This window comes from Netta rufina (genome assembly GCF_964035555.1).
Source record: "Netta rufina genome assembly, chromosome: 2".
NCBI lineage: Eukaryota > Metazoa > Chordata > Aves > Anseriformes > Anatidae > Netta > Netta rufina.
Window position 1 is genome coordinate 21,660,048 of NC_140124.1, and position 14,492 is coordinate 21,674,539.

At 37.6% G+C, this 14,492-nt stretch overlaps 1 protein-coding gene across 2 annotated transcripts in view; it reads left to right on the plus strand.

Moving 5' to 3' along the window:
* The window catches only part of TRDMT1 (tRNA aspartic acid methyltransferase 1), a 30,113-nt gene that overhangs the window by 11,886 nt on the left and 3,735 nt on the right, over positions 1–14,492 (plus strand). Inside the window, exons 4-11 of one of the 2 annotated variants that reach the window (XM_084282775.1) lie at positions 384–455; positions 4,165–4,230; positions 5,460–5,529; positions 6,450–6,533; positions 7,028–7,410; positions 11,459–11,516; positions 13,001–13,130; positions 13,672–13,777. In XM_084282775.1, the coding sequence (XP_084138901.1) occupies positions 384–455; positions 4,165–4,230; positions 5,460–5,529; positions 6,450–6,533; positions 7,028–7,410; positions 11,459–11,516; positions 13,001–13,130; positions 13,672–13,777 (969 nt within the window). The remainder of the gene's footprint in view (positions 1–383; positions 456–4,164; positions 4,231–5,459; positions 5,530–6,449; positions 6,534–7,027; positions 7,411–11,458; positions 11,517–13,000; positions 13,131–13,671; positions 13,778–14,492) is intronic. The other variant, XM_084282776.1, reaches the window with a different exon arrangement.

Sequence of the window (14,492 nt, forward strand, 5' to 3'; positions counted from 1 at the left end):
TGGCTATTCCCAGGAGCTTCAGGGTGTGTGTATGTTTTTTGGTTTGGTTTGTTTTTTGTTTTGCTTTTATTTTTTTTTTTTCAGAAGGTTTTTGCTAGCTAAGGCCACAAAGCTAAATGCTTTGCAGACTGGGGAGTCGGTTTCAATACTGAATGCTTCGATTTTAATCTCCTGAGCTGATGGATTCCAGGTCAGACTGTCATTCCTTAGAGCATTTTGTAGGACACTGCCTCTGTGAGCAGGTCCTCATGTCTGGACCTGATGATTTTGCAGAATCTCTTTTCAAAGCTCAAAGCCAAAACTCTAAGCCTTCTGTAGAAAAATGTAAGTGAGATGATGGTCTTCTGCAAGTAACCCACTGGTGTTTCTTTATTCTTTTGTAGAATTGGCCTACAAGGTGATGTATCTGATCCGCGGACAAAGAGCTTTCTCTATATTCTTGATATTCTCCCAAGGTACAAGTTAACTTCCACCTTGACTCTTCAGCCTTTGTTACCAGCTAGGTGTTTTATTTTGTAGCCAGACAAGTAATCCATAATGTTTTGCAGGGATACTACAACTCTTTCACTGTATTACTCATTTATTTTCACATGATCATATGTAACTTATAAAATTCTTGTATTGTATTAATGTCATTATCACCACATAATTATTGTAGAGGCCTTCCTTGTCTGGTTTTCTTTTTTGTTGTGTATCTGTTTAAACTGTGGCTATCCAACTTCTTCAGTTTATGATATAATGTTTATTTTCAGTTCAGCATCAACCTTGCACTGACTTTGCTTGAAAACAGGAACAGGTAGTATAATAGTTTGCTAATACACATCATGGAAACCTGAAAATTGTTTGAAACGCCACATTAAAGAGCTTTGATTCAACATTTAATCACCTTGTGAATAGGTAGCATTTGAAAGAGTTTGCTTAAAAATATGTTATTGGGTGCACAATACAATACATCCTCCTTTCCCATCCATTTTTTCTTAAAATGACTATTTTGTCTTCTTGGTGCTGCCTCTAGATATCTTGGGGCAGATTGTGTATTTGTTTGGTTTGTGGTAAATCACTTGTTTTGAGTTGTAATCCTAAAAGTTTCAAATAGCATTGAAGTGTCTGAACAGTGCCCTTCTTTTGTGTGTGCATCTGTGCCGTTTTTGTCTGGTCAGACAGGACTGGTTCCTAATAAAAATGGATGAATAATGCAAATAGTTATGGCTTTAAGTTTTGAAACAATAAATCCAAGCAAAGTGTTTATTGCTGACCTAAACTGTTCTTACCAAGAAGTGTTAAAATCAGCTCCAAGTGATGCTTGTAGTTCTTTTTGCAAAGAGATGCATAGCACTATAAGAAACCTTCATGGGGCTACAAACCAAGCAGTTGCTCAGGGAGATTTATTTTGCAGAAATCTTTGCTTTTGGACTGTGATGTCCACTGGGCATCAGCTTGAAAATTTTCATCAATGACAGTCCACCAATCCACTTGCTGTTCCTGGTAGTCCTGCTTCTGCTGGAGACCAGGACAACTGTTCTCTCTGTGATCATTCCTTTGTGGGTTACTCTTACATTCAGAATTGGAGGAGGAGGAGGGAGAGAGGTCTGTCTGTCTGTCTGTCTCTTCCTCCTCCCCTGCCTTGTATTTCTTTCTCTCAACCTGCTGTTAGTATGGGGAGAAGAGTTTCTTCATTCTTCTTCCAGCAACAGCTTTGCAGCTGGCAATGTTGGTGGGACCCCCTCTTTGCCCTCGTCACCAGCAGATAGAGAACGTAGACACAGAAGGGCTGAGAGGCTTGACTGGGGTCACCAAAGAAAACTGTGGCAGAGAACACACAACAACCATTTGACTTGATTCCGTATCCCAGTAAGTTAGACAAATAATAGGTAAAAAGCTAGATTATTATTACTCTCCCATTTCTAGCACAGACAAAAAGAAAGGGGGGAGGGATATGTGGGTTTAAAAAAAATGTGAAAAATGTTTTGGCTTTTTTGAATAAGAAACTCAGCTCAGTCCTCCTCACAACTGACTTTTCAAAATGATAAATTAAAAACTGCAGGTAGTGGACTAAGTTAATCATTTGTCAGAATAATAGTACCTTCCTTATCCATAAGAGAATCCTGACCTCAGTATTCCTTTCCAGTAAACCGAGACACCATTACGAGGAGGGCTGCTTTGGGGGCAGTGCTGTGCACTAACATGGAAATGTTTTTTCCTGGTTGCTGTGGGTTTAGCTGGATAAAGGGCAAAGGCTTTTCCTTCTCAAAAGCAAAGCTTTAGTCACTACAGGACATATGTTTTTCGTCATGACGATGCAAAGGAGCTGGGCTTGGCTGTGACACTTTATCTCGACATCCCACGAGACATCCTTATCTCCCTTGGGCAGGTTGTTTCTTGAGGCAATAGTTACTGTGAGCTGTCTGTAATATGTTCAAGATGGTGGCTTCTGCAGAGTTTCTTGGTTCCAGTAGATTTATGTTTTCATGAGATAGTGTTTGTGTATGTTTTGGAAATGACATATTTGCCAGACATTGAGTAAGGAGTATTTCAGCCCAAAAAAGGGAACTTCTTAATATAGGAATTATCACTTTGCATTCTAAATTGGTACCGCATGCATTGAAATTGTGAAAATTATAGAATAATTTCTCATCGCTTGGCTCTTCCTACTTTATGTTCCTCCTTTTAGAATGAAATGTAGCTAAAATGAGGCTGATAGATAGCCTGGAAAGGCAAATGTTAAAGGCATGGAAAGGACAAGTCCAAGATTTGGAAAGGCCTGGGAAATCCTTAAAGCCCCAGCCACTGGACATGAAGTTTGGCCCAAGTGGTCCAGATGCTGTCTATTATGTTCAAGCCATAACCCAGGAAATCAAACTTCAAAGTTTGCTAATTTTACCGACACATTACTAATGTTAAAATGTGCCAGGTACTTAACACTTACTCTTTGTATAGTGATTATTTGCCTTGTGACACGTTGATCCGGTACGAGCTCTTGCGTTTCAAGCACTGCTCTGGATTTATTACTTCAAAAATAAGTTTCAGAGTGGGTGATGGTGATGTTGAGCATGGGTAAATGTACCAACAGATATTCTCCATTCTTTTAGAGGCAGGTTGGCTTCTTTTTCAGTTCAATACTACTTTTAGTATTTTCATGTTTGATGTTCATTTTCAAATTTCTTGTGAAACACTTTAATTCTTCATTGAATTTCTGTAATTGATGTTAGTTAAGAACTAGCAAAACCAACTTCTGCTGTGATTTACATCAGTGCAAGTCCAAAATCACTTGTTAAATGCGCATGGAGTGGCTGCCTGCTGGCATAAGTGTTCTATTCCTACGTGCCACACACAGGGTCTCAGAGCAGCAGCCGTATATATCTGCACTAGCCTTACTAGAGTATTATTACTAGAGTATTATATTAGTCAGTGGCAGGAGGTGTTCCCAGACACTTGAAGCTGAATCATCTATGGTTTTAAATTGCTAGAATGGTTCCTGGCAGTTTTATGTTCCTTTCTCCAGAGATTTAATATGCTGTTTTTGGAATGAGCCTATTGCCAGACCTCTGCACTGATCTTGCTAAACCTCAGGCAGCTCCTTCCCCTTCCCCCCACATCAAAATGAAAAAGTGTAGAAAACTGAGAATATATGTAGTTTGAACTCTAAATATGTTGCATTTCTTAAAGCAGTTAAATGCATGCTGACTTTGATGTGTTATCTCTAAAGTTGATGTGATATTTTAACACTGATTTCAGGTTTAAGTACTTTAACTAAAGAAAGTAAGATTTCTGTTCTATGGCTATGTAGTGGTATTTTTCCTCCTGACAGTTGTCTATTCTGTTACAAACTTAATCTTTAAATAATAATCATATGATTTAGGAAATGAACAGTGGTTAACATTTTCACAAGTACATGCATGGGGTACAGCATTACATCTGAACAAAAGTCATTTTTTGTTTTTAAATTACCAACAGTCTACATTTCTAATTCAAATGGGCATTATTTGATCTAGGCAACCTTGAAAGTTGAGTTTTGTTTTTTTTTTTTTCTTTTCAGAATTTAAACTTTGATAATTAACATGGCATGGGAATGTTTTGATCTTTCTTGTAGCTGAACAAATCTGTAGATAAATATAATGTAGTTCTTGTAACTCTGAACTGCTGGTCTTTTCTTTTATCTTGTAGGCTCCAGAAGCTTCCAAAATACATACTTTTAGAAAATGTTAAAGGATTTGAATCCTCTTCTGCGAGGTAAAGTCTAATATATGCATGGCTTAGTTTTTAATAAAGGTTGTCTTCTTTAGAAGAAGACAGGATTTTTAGTTCCTAGAATTTAAGTGAAGAAAAGAGTGAGAAGGCACAGTTAGCAGCTATAGGTTAAAAATACAGTTTTAATCTAGGAATTAAAGTCTTAGGATGTGAAAGGACCTTCTTAAATAACTACTTATTTCTCTAAGTAGATAAAGTATGTTAGAACTTGAACAAATTCACTCTGTGTTGGATGGGGTCCTTGGCAACCTGATCTAGTAGGTGGCATCCCTGCCCATAGCTGGGGTGTTGGAACTAGGTGATATTTAAGGTCCCTTCCAACCTAAGTTATTCTATGATTCATTGTTTCATTGCTTTTCTTTGATGATCCTGCATCCATCAGAAAATGTTGACATTAATTTTCAAAGAAAAATAACAATATGGGTAGCGCTCAGGGGTTTGTTTTTTTTTTTCCGTGACAGAAGATCCTGGTATCCTGTGTTGAGGTCACAACCGAATGTAGTTGCTTTCTTTGGTACCTTTGTAAGGTACTAAAGAAAGACCACACCAGGCCGGATCCTTGCTTTGTCTTGGGATGCAGCATCATACACAGTGCCAGATGCAGGTCACAGCTCATGATTTATGCTTAGCCTGGTACAACCTGCATGGAATAGGTGTCCTATTCCAAGAAGGTGTCCTTTTCAGCAATTTTCTCATGTTTATAGAGCACAGTCCAACCTTGCTTTTATTGTTAAAGCCATTCATTTTTCAATTAGCCCTTTTATTAGGCTTAGCTGATGCCATATGCATGACAGAGAGAAACAGTGAGCTATTTGTAGTGGGTTTAATCTCCTGTTTAATAATTCACAAAAAAGAAAATGCCTTGCCCTCTAATTGCTTTGCTTGCTGGCACACTCATCTAGAGACGTACACTTCTTGAAATGGGATATTTTTTGAAGGGGCATTTGTACCGAAGTAGGTGTGAGGTATCTGTGAATGTGGTAGTAGTTATTTTCGGCTACAGTAACACTGAACTTTAAATGTTGTCTCCTGAAGTTCAGAAATGGATGATTTCCTATCTGTAATACTTTGATTCTTTCACTGAATGTGATGAAAGTCTTGGTACCTAAGGTATTGCATGTAATGCGTTTTTACGTAGGATAAAAAAGGTTTTAAAGGGTGTATAAGAGCCTGTGAAGGGCATAATTGCTTTTCAATTCTTCTCACTTTAGAAATGAACTTTTGCGAACACTAGAAACATGCGGATTTAAGTATCAAGAATTTCTCTTGTCTCCAACCTGTGTGAGTAGTAATTTTATTCTAAGGATAACTGTTCAAACTATACTGAGTCCAATGACATTTAAAAATTATCTATTTTATTAGAAAAGAGAGTGATGCCCAGAACTGAAGATACCCTTTTGAATGAGAGCCATCTCACGGGACTTCTGATTTCTCATCCACACATTGGCACGATCATACTGCTATTATTGTTGAGATCCTAGTCCTGTATTTCTTTGCTAACAGTTGGTGGTTTTTTTAAGTAGCTATGAATTTAAACCATGACTAAGAGGGTAGTTTTCCCTGCAGGAGCCTCATTTCTTCAGAAGTGCTGATGCATGTGATTTTCGCAGCACAGAAAATGTGACTCTGTCATTTGTGGGAGGAGGGCCTCTGTTTGCACGTTTCCCTGGCAACTGAAAGAGTTGAGAGAGATCTCAGATTGTGCAAGACTAAATGAAATCAATAAAGTGCTGTATATATTTGACAGAAGATGGTAGAGAGTAGCTTGAAAACCAGTTGTAGTACATTTGTTTCATTGTTAGATGTCTTTTAACTGCTTCTTCAAAAAAGCAGAGAAATATTTTTGGTTTTTAAAAAACACATACATATATATATATATACATATATATAGGCAGTACCTATGCCAAGAAATGGTGCAAGTCATTTTTTTCTCACCTCCCATAAAAATTTGTTTATATTCCTGTCCATTTACAGGGGAAAAAAATCTCTCAAAATCATAAGAAAAAAAAAATAATTGCCTGCTTGTTTCCCTGAGATTACTTAAGCATGGGAGTTATGTTCATGGTTCATCATAAGTGTTTTAGTAGTATCAGCTAGTGCTGACATCTCCAAAGTGACAAAATGTATTAGTGTGGCATAGTTATATTATTATAAATGCCAGTACATAACCTTTATAACATTTTGCTACATTTTGCTTACAGCTTGGCATTCCCAATTCTAGACTGCGGTATTTTCTAATTGCAAAGCTTCAGCAAGAGCCATTTTTCTTTCATGCTCCTGGTCAGGTGAGTCTAATTTCTGTTATTTAAATTTGCCTTGTTTAATGAAGATTGAGATTTAAATTTTCAGTTTCATGGTATGTGGGGATGTAGGGATAGAAAGAGAAGGGATATCATTAGAAAAGTTAAATTCTGTCTCTTCTTTTTCAGCCTGGGTGCTATGTCTTCTAAGGACTGAGATGTATGCCAGTGGCTTAGATGGCTTTAAGCAGTTGAGGGGCAGTGGCTGATGGTGGGCTAGGAAAAAAAAAAGTGTTCTGCTACTTTTTTCATATCCTAGGAAATGTTTTTTATAAGGGCAATTATTGCAGTCATTCCTGTCATCAGTGCTGTTAGGTCAGCCAGTCTTGATGCTAACATTTTTTTTTTAATCTTTATAAAAATAACACCAGGTGGTTACTTGCATCTGAGCATCTCTGAAGGAATTCTTACCGTAGTTTCTGCTGTCAAGTTGTTTATCAAATGCAGTTCTTTAATCTTTCTCACAATTTATTTCTTAGATACTGACAAGATTCCCAGATCTAGAAGACAAGATTCAGTGTCTAGAAGAGTTATGTAAGGACAAAGCTGTTGATAAAGTGTGTGAATCTAGTTCTTTGCCTTCTGGAGAGAAGAGTCTGGATCCAAATGTTGGTCCTCACTGCAGCAGCAAGAAGAGTTTACCAAAAGGGGCCTTTCTTTTTAAGCTTGAAACAGCAGAAGAAATTGCAAGAAAACATAATCAGGACAATGATTCCTCTATTCAAATGCTAAAAGATTTCCTGGAAGAGGAAAATGAAGAAATGAGTCGGTATTTCTTAGCACCCAAATTCTTGGTGCGCTACGCTTTCTTGTTAGACATTGTTAAACCCACTTGCCGGAGATCCACCTGCTTTACAAAAGGGTGAGTTGCAAAGAAGATATTACTGAGTCATGTCATGAAACTGTAAGTGTGTTTTTGCTTGTGTACTTGAAAAGAAAGGAGTTATTTCATCAAAAACCCTGGAAAAAAAGTAAAAATCTCCTTACATAGAATGCTTCCTGATCCAGTGGAATGCCAGCATGAGAATCTGTCTGGCAGAACACCATGTGCCCACTCAAAAAAGGCATTCACAACAGACACTGCCATTTGTTGTTGACCTTCACAGAAGCTTAATTACCCCTGCGGAAATATAGTTCCAGTAGACGGGTATAGTACTGATTCATTAATGAATTTCTTTATATTGCTCACTGAAGTTACAGAGTGGCATGCATGACAGATCCATTCTTCATTAAAACTGCCTCCACTGTACATTTTATTGATTTCTTGGATTTTTCAGCTGTGTAGTCAGAATAGCTGTGGATTGGCCATATGTCATATAACCAGTTAGCTTGCTGCATTACAAATCTTATTTGATGGAACAGAACATCAGTGCTTTTCTGTCTGGTGGTTTTCTGATTTGTGCTTTGGAATTTTAAGTTTGACTACCAGAGGTTGTTGAACATTCGGAAATCCCACAGACAACCTGTCAGGAGGTTTTCCACTGAATGCATTTTTATGGAAAGTGCCAGTTAGAGCCTGGAAGCGTGTCTTTGAATTCTCAAGATGCTTCAACAAAATGACTTTTGGTTAATGAGTTAAAGCTAATTGTAACAGTGGCTTTTTATTAGTGATAGGAATTAGAATGTCAGTTTGACATAATTCCTACAGATTTTGTGATTTCAACTTTTTGACGTGAAATTCTCTCTTCTCAGCTTTTTAAAAAAATTGTGCAACAGGAAAGCCCTTCCTCCATCCCTCATTGATAGATGCACTTTCTGCCTTCAGTGTTTGAGTTGTGGGGGAGTCAGCACCTTGTGGGATCTGTTTCAGCCAGTAGTCTGACTGGAGCAGTCAAACAAAATCCTAATGCCAGAATGATCTTTTACAATCTCTTACATTCGCGTTAAATACAATAAAGAATAAATTGGCCATTTGTGGCTTCACTAGAATATGCTATGGCAGTTTGTGGTCATGTTTATTAATTTCACACCAAGGAGACTTCTGAATAGTTAAAATGAAGTCTACATGTGTATATAGAGGCAGGAAATCTGACATCGAATGTGACTATTGCCTTCTGCTGATTTGGAAGGAGTCATGCTGGATAGTTGTGGTAGTTCTCGGCTCAGAATGTAAGAATCTGATTTACTGTCTGTCTTTGTTCTTTTTGAACAAAGAATTGGGGAAGGAAAATTCTCCAGTATGGTCCTCCATGCAGTAATATTATTTACAGCTCAGCACTAAGAAGAAGATTATAATTCCAGTTTAGGCTTCATCCAGGTCTTTTTCTGAGGCCAAGAGTAAGTTGCTGCTGTGGGCAATCCAGGAGTTCTCTGAAGCATCAGATTTAGAAAAGACTTTGAATGGAGCAAAACAGTGCTGAGTGGTTCAGAGAATCACTTTTCTGTGGTACCTGTCTGGTGTCTTTCTTACCCGTCATACTGATCACCAAATTTGAGGCTGGGGAAGAAAAACACAAAACAAAACAAAAAAACATTTTCCCCCAGTTGTGATCAGTCCTTAGTTTTCTCCAGCAAGATCCATGTGCTGAGGATAATCCAGATACGCCTCCTCCAGTCATTGCTATTTCAGGGACCTCAAACACTGATATCACATCAGTGTTTTTGCCTTTCTCCCTTTGTCATACCACTCCGTCTTCTGAGGATCAAAAGGCTTTGGTGGAGTACAGGGCAAAGTGTAACTGTGATGTCTGAGAGATAGAGCAGAACCTTCTGACCTTAGACTCCTAGCTAATTTGAAAACAATTGCACAGTTCCCTGAGAGAGTACAAATGCCATGGTTTCTCTAGGGAGCGTGTTTGTAGTGACTGAAGTTCTGAGAGAGGAAATTGGCCATTTTGAAGGACAAAGTAAATGAAAACTATTTCTTTAGTTATGATTATCCTGGACCTACTTGTAAGTTCTTGCTCTACTGACAAGAGATACCTTCTAAAATAGAGTAATGTTAGTTACAGAAACTCTCTCTAGCATTGCGGAATTCACCTTTTTATTACCCAAGATATAGGACACAGTATACCTAGAAATAATATATTAAGTGTGTAAAATGAAGTTTTTTTAAAAGCTTACGGAAATAAAGCTGGGGGGTGGGGAAACAGTCTTGAGTCAGGTGAAAATTAAGACTGCAATTTCTTAAGCCATCAGCTTCAATCATTTTAAGTGGTAATGAAATGTCCAAAAATCAATGCATCGTTTTTTTTACTGTGGTAAAACTTCCCATCTTTAATTATGTTCTGAGTCTAAGGTAGGAATGCAAATTTTTCTGTAGTCAGCAGCTGCAATAACAATTAATAACAATCCAGCTGACATTGGCCATCTGGCCACTTTTTTTTTCTTTTAAAGGCACCACCCCAGAACAAAACCAACCTCCCATACCATTCATTTATAAAAAAGGGTATGGTGATCTTCATTTTTAAATATGTCACATTATCTTGCTACATCAACCAGATTTTTTTATTTATTTTTTGGTGCATTCTTTACTGCAGTGACAGTTACTTTGACTGGAGTATTTTATATAACATGAATCTTGTTAAAACTATTTTTCTTCCAATAAAACTCTAATTACCACTTTGAAATTTATCCTCATCTATTTATTATGGCTCAGATATGCTCATCTGAAATAAGATCAGTTGCTGTATAAGATGATGAGGATTCCTCAATAGTGCATGTGTTACCTTGTTAAACATGGCATTAGGGAATTTTCAGAGTGCTGCTATCCAGTTAATTGTTACATATTTACAGCACGATTCAATTTCATGTGTTTTTAATCTGCATTGGCATTCACGTCATTTTGTTCTGATCTGAAATACGTTTTGTATGTGCTTAATTTTAAAAATTTGTGTTGGTCTAACTGGTATTGGCAGAACTACTTGTAAGCTTTTCCAACTGAAGAAGAAATTCTGAAGATTTGAGCCTTCCTGGGTCGTTGTGTCTTTGCTGAAGGCCAAGTATTCCTTTATTTGTTGTGGAGTTAGGCTTGAAACACAAATTTGTTTCAGCTGTGAAGACCATGTTCTCTACAGTTAAACAGAGAAAACTAAAGGATAGTATCTGTTAATGGTCGATGTAGACCACTTCCATCTGATTCACAGGATCTTCCGAAGTTCTTACACTTAGCAAAAGCCAGTGATGATTTGACTCAGTCTCTGTTTTTGTTCAGAGCATTCATATGTTATCATAGTTAGACCATTGGAGCATGTTTCCAAAAGCCCATGATTATATTTAAATGATAGCCTGGAAGAGAGCACAGAGTAAACATGTTGTTATGCAATCAACCACAAAGCATCCAAAAAAGCTGCATTATGGTTTTAAAATGTAAATTTACTTACTAGTTAGTTTTTTCTTTTATTTCCTTTCTTTTTTCTACTGCTCTGCATAGCAGCCATCCCCTGTTCCTTCCTTCCCTTTGTGGAAAATCTGCAAGCAAGCAAAAGTTAAATCTGACTGAACAGATTTGTTCCTAATGGATTGATCTAAAAGCTGCAGGATCACAGTAATGGTCCTCCTTTGAATATGAGCCAATTAGAAGCCTAGGACCAAAATGTTTATTTTGCCTTAGTGTAAAATGAGCCTTGGCAATGTAGATGGGCCTTCCTGATGATGCTGTGCTTGAATTCCCTGGCTGGTTGCCTTATACAAGGTTCATGGTTCAGCTATGAACATGGTACATGGTTGAAGGTACCAAGGTACATGGTTCAACCCTAGTGCACTGCTTGCAGACTTATCCCCAAAGATTATGGTCAGAGTCTACTGCACTCCAAGAATCAGCATTGCTAATAAGGCCTTTTGCATTATCAATCCAGAAGGCTGTTTGTTAATTAAAGCAAATGAAACTCACCCTGCATCCTTGCAGCTGTCCATTCTGTGAGGTCCAATGAAAATACTCAGTTAAGATTGTTGCTGTTGTTCTTCCTAAGGTATGGACACTATGTAGAAGGGACAGGCTCAGTTCTGCAGACAGCAGTGGATGTACAGGTAAGAAAGTCTAGACTAACCTAAAAGAATGATTTGTTTTAAAACTTGTTTTGTCTTCTGCTTTGTTATTCTGAATATTATAACAGAAATGCTTTTAAAACTACTTTTTATGGCAACTAAGTTTCCAATTCATCTACTTAGAGTTCCTAAACAACAGTTTATTTAAACCAAGATTATGCATGTGCCTCTCTGTGGAGAATGAATTGCTGTTATTTTCTGTAGTGTCATGCAGAGATTTCACAGGGGTATTAAAAAACATTAAAATTTACTAATTCTGTGGACAAATTAAAGTGAAATGCTGTGATTCTAGGGCCATTTTAGTATATGCGATTTGGTAAACATTGTCAAATGTTCAATACTGAATCATAGAATCATTTAGGTTGGAACATACCTCTAAGATCATCTAGTCCAACCTTCAACCTAGCACTGCCAAGTCCACCATTAAGCCATGTCACTGTGCTCCACAGCTACATGTTTTTGAAGACCTCAGGGGATGGTGACTCAACTACTTCTCTGAACAGCCCTTTCCAAAACTTCACAACCCTTTCACTGAAGACATTTTTCCTAATATCCAACCAAAACCTCCTCTGGCACAACTTCCATTTCTTCTTCTCCCATCACTTGGTGCTTGGGAGAAGAATCAATCCCCACCTCGCTATAGCATCTTTTTAGGTAATTGTAGAGCACAATGAGGTCTCCCCTGAGCCTCCTCTTCTCCAGACTAAACAACCCCAGCTCCCTCAGTCGCTCTTCATAAGACTTATTCTCTAAGACCTTCGGCAGCTTTGTTACCCTTTGGACACACTCCAGCACCTTGACATCCTTTTTGTAGTGAGGGGCCCAAAACTGAACACATTTGAATACCAAAAGTATTTATCTGGGAAGACATAGTATTTTGAAAAGTTCTTCTGTTGATGCTAAGTTCACCACAAAGTGACTTCTTGGCATTGGGAAAGGTAAAAATAAATGTATGAATGAATCAGCATTCACATATACTTTCACAAAGCATGTTTTGCAGACAGGCACCTCCTCCTGCACCCCTATGCCATTCATTAATATTATAAGGTATTTCTAAGCATAAGAGGAATGCAGTTCAGAATTCAGAATAATCTCAGACCAAATGTATTAAAACAGCTGCATTAATACAGTTTAACTTGTGTGCATGGTCTTGCTGCTGAGTTATATTAAGTCACTATTCTGTCATTGACAAATGTTTCTAGTCCTTTGATTGTCTCCTTCAGTATTGGCATGGCTTGTAAACTGGAGGAAGGCATGATGAATTGCCTCGTGGCAACATTGATTTTGTTCTTGTAAGTGCAGGTACTGAGATATTGGCTGCAAAAACATAACTCCAAACATACTTTCAAATTGTCTTTGGTACTGTGATAATCAAAGAAATACGCTGTCGGGATATGATTGTTACAGCATAATTTCACATATTCTGCCTGCATAGTGATGATGATTGTCTTGGATATTCTTTATAGCTTGAATCAGTGTTTAAACACATTGAGAATTTACCAGAAGAAGAGAAGCTTAGGAAACTGTCAACACTAAAACTGAGGTATTTTACTCCGAGAGAAATAGCAAATCTACATGGATTCCCTCCAGAATTTGGTATGTGCTAGCAAAGTACCCATTTGTTCTTCATTCTTCAGAAATGCCGATGTAGTTTTTTACTGGGAGTAATCCTTGTATTTTATATTGCAAGTTTGTTCCGACCACTCTATTCTTATGATTGATTCTTATTAATTGGCTAGCCTTTCTGTATTAATTTTTTTTTTTTTGCCATTCTACTAGTATTTTTCTATATGCATTTTGAGAACCATCCTCTATGGTTAGGTTTATCTTCATAGACAGGAAAAATGTTTTGGCTTGAGAAAAGCTATTATTGAATGGCAGTGAAGGAATATCTTTGTGTTAAAATTGAAACTATTTACTCAGCAGCCAATGTTACCCACAACTGTGGTAAGTCAACATATCCTGCCAGTTTAGGATGTCTGTTAGTTGTTCTCAGTGTTTGAGCTGCTTGCTTTCTCCCTTCCAAACATTTGCAGCTGCTGACAGAAAAGCAGTTTCACAATATACAGATACTTCTTTGTTCAGGAGTAACCAAACTCTTCAGTTAATGATCTTTTAAACCCTCTCTGTTTTCCAGAAAAGACAGTCCAAGCCATTGGTCAGTTACTTCATTTTATCACTGTTTTTGTGGAAACAAGGGAGTCAAGGAGCAAGACTGGGCAATACCAGTACATTGCACACAGGTCAGCCAGAATTAAGCCTGCAATAAATTCACCAGAGTTCCCCCTTGCTCAGTAAAGAAAGAAGGGCAAGGAAGTGGAGCTGTTACTACCTGCTAAGGAACTTGGCCTGCTGCCATCACATCAGATCAATGCATTGTCTCTCAGAAACTTGAGCATTCATAAAATAAGACACCACTGACCTTGAGCCTTGAGTAGTTAGACTTTTCTTCCACTTCCCCAGTGACTTCGGGATCTGAGGAGTGCTAATGGTTTACATATATTTCTTTCTGTTGCAGTTTTAGTTTCTCTTATTACTTACAACTGCATTAAAATTATTACCTTAAAACAACTTTATCAGGGTTGAAAAACCATTAGGTTTGCTACCGCTAAGCTCACTTTTTTAACAGTATTTGCAGGAGTGTGCTATGTTGAGTTAAATGTCAATGTGTGGGATTTTTCATACCCTGCCTTCTTTAATAATTTGTCCTTTTTGCAGACAGCCTTTTTCTTGGCACTGCTCAGTTCTGTATTGACTTGGATTGATGTAAAGAAATTTGAGCTAAACAGGACCAGTTTGGTCTTGTATAGGCTTATCATGCTGTTTAACCTCCCTCTGAGCACCAGATCATCTACTTTCTCTTTTTAAAATATGTTACTTATTATAATAGCTTGTGTTTTCCAAATGTTAAATCAGTCTTTGCAATACCACTGAGAGGTGTACTAGGGTTAACATTTC